The sequence below is a fragment of the Thalassophryne amazonica genome, chromosome 5 (genome assembly GCF_902500255.1).
Source record: "Thalassophryne amazonica chromosome 5, fThaAma1.1, whole genome shotgun sequence".
NCBI classification, from domain to species: domain Eukaryota; kingdom Metazoa; phylum Chordata; class Actinopteri; order Batrachoidiformes; family Batrachoididae; genus Thalassophryne; species Thalassophryne amazonica.
This window is the reverse complement of record NC_047107.1, coordinates 83,130,121-83,144,344: the sequence shown is the minus strand read 5'-3', so window position 1 is coordinate 83,144,344 and position 14,224 is coordinate 83,130,121. Positions and strand designations below refer to the sequence as shown.

The 14,224-nt window shown below is 42.0% G+C and overlaps 1 protein-coding gene across 1 annotated transcript in view; it reads left to right on the top strand.

The window, feature by feature from the left end:
• Window positions 1-1,316: 1,316 nt before the first annotated feature.
• The window catches only part of ikbkb (inhibitor of nuclear factor kappa B kinase subunit beta), a 66,187-nt gene continuing 53,279 nt past the window's right edge, over window positions 1,317-14,224 (top strand). Inside the window, exons 1-2 of the mRNA XM_034170716.1 lie at window positions 1,317-1,452; window positions 5,792-5,913. Coding sequence (XP_034026607.1) covers window positions 5,809-5,913 — 105 coding nt within the window. The 5' untranslated portion in view covers window positions 1,317-1,452; window positions 5,792-5,808. The remainder of the gene's footprint in view (window positions 1,453-5,791; window positions 5,914-14,224) is intronic.

Sequence of the window (14,224 nt, the reverse complement as noted above, 5' to 3'; positions counted from 1 at the left end):
GTGACGTAAGCCCTCATTTAGGTACAGTGTTAAATATGGACTCTGCGTTCATTTCATCTGTTTTTTGTTTTTTTTTTGCATGTGTTCTTAAAGTTTATCTATACTGATGGAACAGAACTGCACCATCAGGAAGCATGAGGAGTGTAGTCAGTAATTCAAGTGCATTGAGTCCTGGATAGCAACCACCCAGGCAGACAAGCAGCACATCACCACGTCTTGAAAACAGCCATCTACCTGTTTCAGCCAGGTAAAATGTAAACGTTCCTGCTGCGTTTTTTTTTTTCAGTTGTTGGTATCCTCATCACTGAGGAACCTATGTGCAAACTCATGTTCAGATAAAATGTGCCACATGGTCAAAATGTAGATGACCTTACCTCACGATTTCAAGTGGTATGCCTCACCTGACTCTCCCTAAGTAACCTTTTTGGCACAAAGTAAGTTCCAGTGGTACCCATGGATCATCCAATGAGATTGACAGGAAGCACCAGGACCCTACAAACCTGGACCTTCATTCTGCGGCTGGGGATGGATGATTATTCTGAAGGTCCATTGGTCTGGAGATCTCTAAAGAAGGCCAATTAGCTAGTTAGGTAGCAAACTGTTCAAAATAGCAGCGACACCTTTCCATTCTCTAATCTTCCTCGGAATTTGAAAGTTTCTCTATGGCACATACTCGTTTGGCTTCTGGGCTGGCAGCAGGGAAATGTTAAAGTTCCGGGTATCCACCTGCACGCTCCTCTGCTGCTCAGAGGCTTCTTGGTCCGGCATTACGCTGTCTTTACATTCAGCCTGGTGGAGCTTTGGACCAATGATTCTTTGGAATATTGAATAGTCATCCTCCTGCAAAGATTTTGGCATCACCAGCCACCTCTGTTCAGGGACCTTATGACTCTATAAGCTCTTTCCAGATGCCTGTTGATCTCACAGGCCATGAACCCAGAGACATAAATGAATGTGAGTGATATGATGCCATCTACTTGCACAAATTTTGGTTCCACAGGCATCACGCCACATATGAAAGACAGATGAACCGTACTTGCAATTCTAATATCATCTGTGATAATAAGATGCATGAGGTATTTGGGTTGTTAAAATAAAGCAGTAAGGGACTTTGCTTAATACTAGTGAATAATAAAACTAACCAGTATTTAAGTAAAGTATGATTATATGGTATTATTAAAAAAAATAATTATTTTAAGCGCATGAAATAGTAACGTATTTCTTTGCGTTTTGTGCTTAAATTCTTGTTGAAGATAATGATGAGTCATAGGAGGACTGCTGTGGGCGGAGCTCTTTAGGTTTACCGGAAGTATCAGTATCAGGAAGTAAGACGCTGTTCACATTTGTGTATCGCCAAAAAAAAGTGCTGCGGCAAAGTTTATGAAGTCGATTAAACTGTGTTCAGGACGAATTAAGTGTAAAAACTTGTGAACCCTGCTCACGCAGTCTAAGGTAGGATTTAGTTAATGTCACACTTTAGTTGTTTAGTTGTTCAGCGCATTCAAATCTGAAGTGAAGTAGTGTAGTTTTGTTTTCAGACAGGAGTTGTTTTCAGAGAGCAGTAGTAAGAACAGCGTAATAACCCCGCTGTATTTATGAACAGAGAGGTGACATTATAATACAGTGATCATTATTGATTTTTTTAAGGTTAATATTTTTGTTTAAAAATGCTAGATAATTAACTTTAATTTATCACAGTGTAAGGTGATTTTTTTTAATGGTCATATTGTGCCAAGTTACTTTTAACAGTATAATACAGTTGGTGTGGACATGTTCATGTTAAAGTTCTCAAGGTGTCACAGTCCTATGTCACACATTGAAATTCTGCTTTTAGACAAAAATGTGGCCTGAAACAGCTTGTTTATGATTCTGTGACTTCTTGGGTAGAGGGACTACGGTGGAGGTCTTCAGACATGATGGGACAGCAGACTGTGTCAGGGACCGGTTAAAATTTTGGTGAAAATCCCAGAAAGCTGGTCTGTACAGTCTTTCAGCACACATTCGGAGACACTGTTGGAGCCCGTTGCTTTGCGTGGGTTGACACCCCTCAGCGTGCACCTTATTTCATGCTGCCCCCACTGTGAATTTGCTCCTGGCCGCTGGCAGCGATGTGGCTGCTCCTGGTGTCACAGTCTTGAAATGAGCAAAGAAGAGATTTAACTCTTCTGCAAACGTGGCGTCACCTTCAGTAGCTCTGATGCCACGTTTGTAGTGTGTGAGGCACTGGACCTCTATCCGTGCCTGTCTGCTGTTGTTGCTGGCCAGCTGGTCGTTGATCCTCCTCCAGAAATCGTCCTTGGCCTTCCTGATGCCTCTCTTCAGGTTGGCACGGGCTGTGCTGTAGAAAAGCCCTATTGCCAGCTTTGAAGGCGGAGTTTCTCTCCTTCAGCAGCTGCATCACCTCCCTGGTCATCCAGGGTTTCTGATTCGGGTAGACCCAGATGCATTTCTCCACTCTGACAGTATCTACACAGTTCTTAAAGTAACACAGTACAGTGTCTGTGAACACATCCAGTTCCTCATTCTCAAAGATGTCCCAGTCAGTGCTGTTGAAGCAGTCCTGCAGCTGCTGAGAAGCATGTTTTGACCATCTTAAGGGTGACTTCACACATAGTGCGACTAAGTACAAATCTGGGGGAATGATGTGGGAACAGCTCGTATGAGCGAACCACGAAAACATCGAGCCGACAGGCAGGCGTGCACGATGCCGCTGCAATGGTTTTGTGCACGCGGGAACACAGTGCAACGCAGTGTTTTCACCGGATAACAAATAATCGGTTCGGACGCCGAATCTCTGGGTGACGGAGTTATCTGCACCGGTATCGATGGTGCCGCAGCTGGAGCAGCAGGAAGTGGAACGGCTTGCACTGCAAGCTCCGTAACACGGGCGTCTGTTTGTTTAATTTGGTTTGCGAGATGCTGTAATTGCTCCCATATTTTCTCCAAGTGTTCTTGAACTTTTTCGGCAGAAGGAACCGCCTCTGCCGCTGGGTCCATTATGGAATGGCCGGGAACTACTGTTATGTGTCGACGCGGGTTGAGGAGCGGACCTGCGTCCGACGGAACCCAGCGCTAAAATAACCAGAAAGCGGTTCCAATAACAAAACAATTTATTACTTCACCCTATGGTGCAAAACAAGGTGTATAAACAAAAGATGCGTCAGTCTGGTGGAGTGAAGGCTGGCACGCTCTCAAGCGCCTAAAAGGATCAAAGCCCGGCGCTTCTGGACTCACTTTACCGCCAAACACCCCCCAGGTGGACACGACAAACCGACTCTCTGCGAAGGATAGAAGAGGTGAGGTAAGTCAGCAGTTACAAGCAATATCCTTCAAAAGGCACACACTATCAGCAACACATTCAGGTCTGTATTTAAGCTTTATGTAAATGAGCAGCTTCTCACAACAGGTGGAGGATCAGTTGTCTGCACGCCACAGCAGTGAGAAGCGAGCTGCACAATTCTCATCACAATTCAAATATACTGCGTAACAAAATACCAAGTCACTATCAACAAGTAGTCAAACAATTAATCACCTCTGATGTGTGCTGACAGCATGTGTCCCTCACCCTTCCTGCTTCACAGGCACGATGTGTCAAACCCAGGCGCGGTCCTCAGCGTCTCACAAACGAACATCACAAGGTCAAGTTCCCGGCAATTCTGCTTGAATCACACATGGCTTAAATGCAGAACGCCATCTGCTTCAGCTGAAAGTCTTTAAGGTTGCATGTGAGCACCATCCACAGGTGCTGCACATAATGTTGATGAGGGTGAAGGATTCTTCAGCCAGCACCTTCTCCACAGACAAATCAGTTTTCATACCACCTGGAGAGCAAAGAAAAGAAAAGAACACCAAAATGTCCAGCCACCCCCCCCCAACACACAACAGAGTGAACATGTTAAAAAACAAAACCAAAACCGTGGAGCTGCCTTTACTTCTCTCTGAACTTTCTCTCCTGGTGTGATTCTGCCATTACCGTCCTGTGCACACCATGTGTGCATCGTATACTGAATTTATGAGATCATGAGATGAAATAAACGGTCAAATATCTTTAAAAACATATTTAAAAAATGAGAATATATGAATGAACTGAGCAAAAAAAAAAAAAAAACCCTGACGTGGAGAAGCTGTGGTGATGTTCAGACGCACAGACCACAAAAAGCAGGTGAGAACTCTGAACTTTAACAGCTTTTATTTTCTAAAGGTATTTATTTGTTCAATTTTGAGCTTAATGTAGTGTTTAAGCACAAAACATGATTGATGAGGAGAAACTATTTCAGAAATGCAACAGAAACAACCACAAATCAGAAGAAGTTGGGACTGTATGTAAAATGAAGATAAAAATAAAAATGTTGCACTATTCCCAGTTTCTCCACTCACAGAAGCCAAACGTTCTTCCAGAGTTGTGTAGCCTTATACTACAATAGTAGAATATAAAAAAGGGAAAAAAAAATAGACAATATATTCGTCAATCGCAATTATTTGTCTGACAATTAATCGTCTCCAGAAATTCCTAATCGTGACAGCCCTAGGCGGCAGACACACCCCCTGTCAGTTCAGCGCACACACCAACGTGTCACTGTCTATTTGCAATGCCACACTCGTGGGAGCATTTAGACAAATTTCACATCCAGCTTGACAGTGATCGTCTGCTGACTGTTGTCATGCTAATAGTGCAAATGGCCACACATTTTCTAAGTGCCAAGCAAGCGGTGTTAGATGTTCGTGTGTGTCAGCTGGAATTTGGCCGACAGCTGCCGCGAGAGGGTTTGATGGGCTCTCACAGCGCACACTCTGTCTTACAGCCGCTGGTGTGTGCAAATAGTTGTAGCAACAGGTGTACGAGGCGTTGGAGTCAGCTGCGATTATACACATATTGCATACGATTCCTGCTTCATGCGCACTTCATGCCTAATTCAACCACATTAGTACTATGTGTGATGGGGCCTTAAAGGTGGTGGAGGTGGATTTTGGGAGTGGTGCTGTTGTGTGGTGCTGGTCTGGCCCTGTATCCATATTGGTCTAAACTTTGTCCAGTGTATTTGCTCCTCTTTTGGCATGTTTGACATGTTGATAAAGTCTGGGGAGCACTGATTTTAATTCCATATGATTAAAATCGCCTGCAATAATGTGCACCGCATTCGGATGTCTGTTCAGCTGTAGGCTGATGTTGCTGTATAAAAGTCCGAGGGCTGAGTTAGCATTAGCATTCAGTGGACTGTAAATAGCAGGTAGCAAGACTACAGTAAATGGGGCTTGTCGTAAACAGTATATGAGTATGGGATATGAAATTGTGCCCAAATTGCACAGTATAAGTTCATACATCGTTACAATTTAATGAGGAACAAAAACAGTGAATAAATGGATCACTCTTCCATTACAGCATGAATGTCCTGAGTTGAGGTCCCCCAGTAACTACTGTAATTCTTTCTTTGTAGAGTTTGTACCTGTGTGGTTTTCCTCCAGGTACTCCAGCTTCCCCCACCAACAAAACATGCACATTAGCTTCTTTAGTATTTTAGGTCTGTAATTGTGTGAGGAAAGGCATATTCTTGTGACCCCAAGCAAATGAGAATAGCCAAAAAGACCTGACTTAACTGGACAGTAAAACCATAGATACTATAGTGTGTCTGATTGACATTCTGACTTTGTTTTATATTATCAATTACATATTGAACCTGCACCTGAAGATGACAATACAGCAGTTTAAGCTGATTAAATTTCCACAGAGTCTACTTACCATTTGTCCCACAGTTGTTAAGAATTTACGATTGTATGTAAAATTGTTCCATAGGACCAGTTGAGGAGGCCATGAACCGACTCCCTCTGCAGCAGCAGCAGAGTTGTGGGCCCTGGGAACTGAAGGAACGTTTGGGCAATGGAGGCTTTGGTAATGTCACAAGATGGCAAAATAAGGTAACTACATTCATTATATCTATTAGCTACACATTTTTTGTCACTGATTTGTGGCGGTGTTGTAACTAAACACTGACATTTTATCACAAATTAGGATTTTTATATAACAGACATTTTCAGAGCATTATGCTATAGATCAGTAAGCTAACAAAATTCAACTACTGTAGTTGGTTTTACCGCAGCGGTGTTACCAAGGCTTTGAGCCGTTTCATGGAACCAAAACCAGAAACTTCATATTTTTTGTTACGGAACAGAACCGTGTTTTTTTTTTTATTTTTTTATTTTTATTTTTTTTTTTATGTTAACCCGTTAATACCGTTATTTTTTCGTTTTTGAAAAGATTCCCATTTACAGTTACCCAGTGAGGACGTCAGACTCTATTGATGCTAACACCCAGACAGTTGGTAGCGGTAAAGCACTGTGTCGGTTTGCAAATCGCCAATAAACTCAACAGAAGAAGAGGACTCAGTGAGGTTCACTTCCACCTGTTGTATATTTTGGTTGTTGTTGACGGGACAAAGTGCAGCGTTGTTTGTTTCAATTTCAATTTATTTCATTTACAAGGTCTGTTAGAAAAGTATCCGACCTTTTTATTTTTTGCAAAAACCATATGGATTTGAATCACGTGTGATTGCATCAGCCAAGCTTGAACCTTCGTGCGCATGCGTGAGTTTTTTCACGCATGCGAGCACTGTGAGCACGCTTTGTGGGAGGAGTGGTCCAGCCCCCTCGGCGGATTTTTATTGTCAGGAAAATGGCTGAGCGACTGCCGCTTTGCTGCATCAAAATTTTTTCAGAAACTGTGAGAGACAGCCAGGTGGAAACCATTTGGAAAATTCAGATGGCTTTTGGTGAAGATCTTATGGGCATCACACAAATTAAGGAGCATTACAACTGGATTAAAGATGGCCCACAGCGGCTGAGGGCGCGCCGCGCTTAAAGCGGCCATCGACAGCCTGAAACGACCAGATCATTTCCAAAGTGAAGGCTGTGTTGATCCGGGATGTCGTCTGACCAGAGAAATGGCAAGAGAGGTGGACATAGCACTTTTTCGGCACATTCCACTGTTACAGGAGATTTTGTAATGAAAGACGTGCGGCGGAATTCGCGCGTCAGGACGGAGCCATATAATGGCGCAGAACAAAAAGCACCTCCATGTTGGAAGTCTCACGGGACATGCCCAGCTCTTCCACCATTTGGAAGATTCAGACGGCTTTGGGTGGCTTTTCAGTCGAGTGAGTATCCGAGAAATTGTCGAAGATCTGGGCATGTCACATGTCCTGTGAGACCAACACGGAGGTGCTTTCATTCCACGCCATTAGCGGCTCCGTGGTGAATTCCTCCGCTCCTGTTTTCATGACAAAATCTCCTTTAACAGTGGAATGTGCCGGAAAAGTGCTGATGTCCACCTTTTCTGCCATTTCTCTGGTAGTCAGACGACGTCCCAGATCAACACAGCATTCAGTTTGGAAATGATCTGGTTGTTTCAGCTTGTCGATCGGCGCTCGGAGCGCGGCGCGCCCTCCGCCATTGTGCCCCGTCTTTAAACCGGCTGTAACACTCCTTAATCTGTGTGATGCCCATAAAATCGTCCCTGAAAGCCACCTGAATTTTCCGAATGGTGTCCACCTGGCTGTCTCTCACAGTTTCTGGAAAAATTTGATGCAGCGCTGCTCCAGCCATTCAGACATTTTCCTCACAATGAAAATCCGACGAGAGGGGTGGACCACTGCTCACAGGCGAATGACACAACCGACAGGCGTGAAAAAACTCACGCATGCGCACGAAGGTTCAAGCTTGGCTGATGCAATCACACGTGATTCAAATCCATATGGCTTTTGCAAAAAATAAAAAGGTCGGATACTTTTCTAACAGACCTCGTATATAGCGCCAAATTACAACAAAGTTGCCTCAAGGCGCTTCATATAAGTAAGGTCACACAAGTAAGGTTTCACACTGAGAAACGAACCCAGACTTGGGTTGACGGACTTCTTTATAAACACTGCATTTATTCAGGTCATTATTATGCTTTTTATTTATTTATTTATTTTTGTCTTGGTGTATCAAATGGGATTTATTTTCATTGTGAGCTGAACACTGTAGATACTTCAGGGGAGGTGATGGTCTAGTGGTTAAGGTTGGGCTTGAGACCAGAACATCCTTGGTTCAAATCACAGTCTGACTGGAAAATCACTAAGTGCCCTTGGGCAAGGTCCTATTGCTCCCGGTGTGTAGTGAGCGCCTTGTATGGCAGCACCCTCACATCGGAGTGAATGTGAGGCATAATTTGTAAAGCGCTTTGAGCGTCTGATACAGATGGAAAAGTGCTATATAAATGCATAGTATATAGTAAATGCAGTCCATTTACTTCAGATGGCTGAATGCTGGCAGGAATATACGTATTTCAACTTTTAAAATAACTTGTTATATCTAAATAAATTTAAGACTGTCATTTCTTAAATATATTTTGAGAACAACATTTAGAACAATATATTTAGAAAAAATATGATGTGAGTCCATGAAGAATCATCTCTCATGCAGACCAAAAGTAGTTTTTGTTTTTTTTTTTTCATGGTAGTGATATCACAGTGTGAGAGCATTGAAGAATTTCATCACTGCCTAGTGGGAACGTGAACACACCCGCTTAGTGTACCTTCCGTTTTCCTCTCTTTACCACCGTAGATCAACAGTATTAGTCACAGTCACTTCTGAGGAAACCTTTAAACTGGATTTCAACCAATTAGTCAACTGAAATGACAGAAAACTTTGGCAAAACCAATAAAATTTTTAAAGTGAGCAAGTCATTTATATGAATTTGTCTCATTATTATAAATCCTCACTTTTGAATTTTGAAAGCCAAACTGCCAATATTCTTTTTACCTAAATCCCAATGTGGTAGTGCGGTTAGGTCAGCAACACTGTTGGTTGTTTTTATTTTCTAAATACAGTATCAGAACACAAAAGACTTTTTTCAGTGAATAACTTCTAATTTATTTAACACAGTGATAAAGGCAACATTATGCCAAAAGAATGCCATGGTATGAATTACCAGTATGGGGATGATGTGACTTCTTTTATCCTTATTCGGTTTAGAGTTAGCAGCATGGTGGCTTAGTGGTTAGTATTGTTGTCTCACAGCAAAACGTCATGAGATCGATTCCCACCTGTGGCCTTTCTGTGTGGAGTTTGCATGTTCTCCCTGTGTATGCATGGGTTCCCTCCTCATGTTTCGGCTTCCTCCCACATATAAAGATTGTCCAGGTCTCCCTTGTAAAAGAGATCTTGATCTCAATGGGACTAATCTGGTTAAAAAAAAACATTAAAAATCAACAGTTATGTCAGTTCCTGAGGTTAGAATGTTTATAATTCCAAGTTGGTTCTTCAAAATTATATCTATCATAGAATTTAAGAAACTGTAAGTTGTCATATAATATAATTGTACTTATATTTACATTTAAGTTCAGTAGCAATTTATTTTATTGGAGAGACTAATCAGTGCCACAGCACACCGAGCTCCCAGAGGTAATGAAAATGGCACAGGTGGAAGATGAACAAACTAAAGAGACCACTGCTGCTGGTGGTGCAATGACTGTACTTCCTTCTGGGGAAATTTCTAATCTTCCTGAATTAATGACAACACTGTGGGCTATTATTAAAGCCTAGATCATGTTACAGGAAGTAGAGTGACTGCAATTTCCTTGATGACACCATGGGAATTGAATAATCAAGTGCACTTGTGTCGCTCATCATTACTTACTCCAAGCAATGTAGAAGGACCACAGAATGCCACCAGAGGTGGGGTGGAAGTTGTGTGATCAACCCTGTCTGTTCCGTTTTTAGATATCCTCTTTTATACATGCACTCAAACAATGAAGGACTGCCTGGTGCGGGAATGTTGTCTGAGTCACCTGTTCTCACGTGCATCAAAATGTAGGACAATATCTCTGACAGCTGCATTCACAGTCCATTTAATAATAATAATGATAATAATAATAATAATTATTATTATTATTATTGTCATTGTTGTTGTTGTTGTTGTTATTATTATTATATTGTTGCTGTTGAAGGGGTGGTGGCCAAGTGGCTAGTGTTGTTGGTTTCAGTGCGGAAGGTTCCTGGTTCAAACCCCACCTCTGCCACATTTCTCTAATGTGGAGTTGCGTCAGGAAGGGCATTCGGCAGAAAACTTGTGCTAAATCAACATGCAGATCCACCTTGGATCTGTTGTGGCAACCTTCAGTAAAAAACAAGGGAGCAGCCAAAGGCACTTACTATTCTATTGTTATTATTATGTATTTATTTTGCAGTTTAAATGAAGAAATCTACAAAGTACTGAGCATAACATCAGAACAATAACATAAAACTGTAACATCCCCACGAACAGTCATAATTAAAACCTGAAATACAAATAAAATGTAACGTCAAGTAAGTATCGTATTATTAAAATAAGATAAAATCATAAAACTAACGACTGTCAGAAGAAAATATATAATGACATAATGATATAGTAAAATGGCCAGCTCGGTGGGTTAGTGGTTAGCACTGTTGCCTCACGGCGAGAAGGTCATGGGATTTTTTCCCACCTGTGGCCTTTCTGTGTGGAGTTTACATGTTCTCCCCCTGTTTGTGTGGGTTCCCTCCAGGTGCTCCGGCTTCCTCCCACATCCAAAGACATGCAGGTTAGGTGAATCAGAAATTTAAAAAATTGTCTGCAGGTGTGCATGCGGGTGTGAATGTGTTTGTTTGCCTGTATGTGGACATGCGACAGACTGCCTTATGCCCTGTGTCTGCTGGGATAGGCTCCAGCCCCCTGCGACCTGAGCTTGGATAAGTGGTTGAAGGTGTGTGTGTGTGTGTGTGTGTGTGTGTGAGTGATATGGTAAAATAGACTAATTGCCTTTCCAGTGTCAACAGGCAAACTTCCACAAATATGAGCATGGCAGAAAAGTCTCTGAAGTCTGCCGACTTCTTTTTTTAACCTTAGGACACAGAACACAAGTTCAGCAAGATAGTGGGTCACATGACCATTTTGAGCCTTATATGTCAGCAGCAAAACCTTGAAATCTGCTGTTAGAGTTACAAGGAGCAAGTGAAGGGAAGCCAGAACAGGTGGAATGCGATCAAATCTCTACCAGCAGTATTGTGCAAAATCTGTAGACATCTCAGAGCCTTGCATATTTGGTCAAACTAAATATAATGATTATTTTTAATATAAATCAGTACTTTTACAGCCAGTTTTCTTTAGACAAGTCAGGGAATGGATGCATGAACATTTCAAGTCACTGCATATGTCTTGAACTTCATTTACAGTCTGGTACTCTATGGCAAACCTGCCTGGAATAGTTAATTCTCAAATGCTGAGTGACTGTGTAAGAAGAAGTCCAGTGATGGAAGCCAGCAAGACCCCTATAACAACTGTGAATGAGTTATATTCTCTGTGATAATACAATTTGTGCCTGTTGCATCACCAGTCACAACTTCAAGGTGACATGGATTTTAAAACAAGAAAACTGATCAAATTTTGGCTGAAGCCTCACATGTCCTTTATGGCAACCTGTATCTAAAATGTCACTTTTTTAAGAAAATCCGTCTCTGTTCCACTCCAACATGAAGCTGTATAACAGTGTGGGTGCACACCATTGGCCTTCGTGGCCAAAAGGACCCTTTGATTAGCATCAAAGCTTTACATGCCACTTGATGGCAATGGATTTTATTTCATTGTCATGTTAAGATGCCAACATGACCCAAAAAAGGAGGTTCCATGCTCCTCACTTATATCCTTTAGATCCCAAAGTAGTTTTTAGAGAGTTAAATTCTTGGATGAATTTGGTGAGTTTTTCTAACTTGTCAGCTAGTGCTGATAACATTTTGATCATAGGTGATTTTAACATTCATATGAATAGGTACGCTGATCCCCTCTGTAAATCATTTATGGAGATTGTGGATGCATTGGGATTTCAGCAGTGCATTCAGGGCTCGACACATATTAGTGGTAATACCCTGGATTTGGTTCTGGTACGTGGTATTGCTGTCATGAATATTGGTATCCTGCCCCTTGCATCGGTGGTCTCTGACCACTCACTTATTAAGGTTACATTTACATTACCGCGTTTAGTGGAGCAACAACCTGGCCTATTACTGCGGCGATGCATTAAACCTTCAACTAGGACTGAACTTGAAGCCAGATTGCCTGATCTTTTAGCTTCAATTTTGCAGAATGCTCAATCAGTGGACAGTCTGGTGGATGGTTTGAATTCGGTACTCAGAACTACACTTGATGAGATTGCGCCTCCTTTATTAAGGCCTTGCCTTCCCAAAGTGCAGTAGCCTTGGTTTAATGGTTACTTTCGGGACCTCAGGCAGAAGGCTAGAGGTCTGGAACGGAAGTGGCATAGCTCCAAATTAGAGGTGTTCCACTCTGCATGGCATGATGCAGTTGTAGAGTATAAGCTTGTACTATGGACTACAAAGTGGGCTTACTATTCGGATTTGATCAGTAAAAATAAGCACAACTCAAAATTTTTGTTTGATACTGTAGCATTTCTTATCCATGGTCGGTCACGTGTTAGTCTTTCTCCGTTTATAGCTCAAGACTTCTTGGATTACTTTGAGAAGAAAATAGAAGACATTAGATTGAGCATATCTAAACATGCTTTGGCTCAATCACTGCACCCTGCTGTGGAGGTGGGTGTTATTAATGAGGTGACACCTAGATTTACAGAATTTGATACTATTTCACTAGACGCGCTGGCAAAGCTCGTGACATCTACAAAAAGCACAACCTGCCTATTTGATCCTATACCAACAAAATTGTTTAAGGACCTGTGGCCCGTTCTTGGGATGACTGTGCTGGAAATTTTTAATCTTTCATTAAGCTCTGGTTCTGTTCCTGGGTGTTTTAAATCTGCAGTGATTAAACCATTGCTTAAGAAATCTGGTCTTGACCCTGGTGTTTTGAGTAATTATAGGCCGATATCAAATCTGTCATTCTGTTCTAAAATTCTGGAAAAAGTGGTCTCACGGCAGCTTGTGGACCATCTTACTGAGAATGATCTTTTTGAGCCACTTCAGTCTGCTTTTAGAAAACATCACTCCACAGAGACAGCGCTTATCAGAGTGGTGAATGTTTTTCTGTGTGCAGTGGATTCGGACACCACAATGGTTTTAGTGCTTTTGGATCTTAGTGCTGCATTTGATACTGTGGATCATCGTGTTTTACTTGATAGGCTGGAAAATTTGGGGATTACTGGAAGTGTTCTTGCTTGTGTGACATCATACTTGTCCAGTCGTTCTTATTATGTTGTATATAATATCACTACCTCTGGCCTTGGGGAAATGAAATTTGGGGTTCTACAGGGGTCTGTGTTAGGCCCCTTGCTTTTCTCACTTTATATAGCGCCCCTTGGGCATATTCTGCAGCATTACGGGATTGCCTTTCATTGTTATGCTGATGATACTCAATTGTACATGCCGGTAACTGCTGGTAATTTTGCCCATATAAAAGCCTTAGAAGATTGCCTTATATCTGTGAGAAGTTGGTTGTCTAGTAATTTCCTACTCTTGAATTCTGATAAGACTGAAATGATGGTTCTTGGTCCAGCCAAACCTCGGCATCAATTTGACCAGCTGGCACTTAATTTGGGTTTGTGTGTTGTACATCATACGGACAAAGTGAGGAATCTTGGAGTACTTTTCGATCCTACATTGTCTTTTGGCCCCCACATTAGAGACATCACGAGGACTGCCTTCTTCCAACTGCGAAACGTGGCGAGGATTCGTCCCATCCTGTCTATGGCTGATGCTGAGACTTTGATACATGCGTTTATTTCTTCCAGACTGGATTATTGTAATGCTTTATTTTCTGGCCTGCTGCAGTCTTGCATTTGGGAACTTCAGTTGGTACAGAATGCTGCTGCCAGACTTTTGACACAAAGTAGAAGGTTTGACCACATTACACCCATTCTGGCATCCCTTCATTGGCTACCGGTTTCTACCAGATCGGATTTTAAAGTCTTATTGTTGGTTTATAAAATTGTTCACGGACTGGCACCTTCCTACCTGCGGACTTGGTTAAGCCCTATGTACCTGCACGGTCCTTGCGTTCACAGGGCGCAGGGCTTCTGTGTGTTCCGAGGGTGAACAAGAAGTCTGTTGGGTATAGAGCCTTCTCCTACCGTGGTCTGACTCTTTGGAATAATCTACCTGCAGTTATTAGGTAGTCTGACACGGTGGAGACTTTTAAATCAAGACTGAAGACCCACTTTTTTAGACTGTCTTATCATTAATCTAATTTTTTTGTTTTTATGTTTCT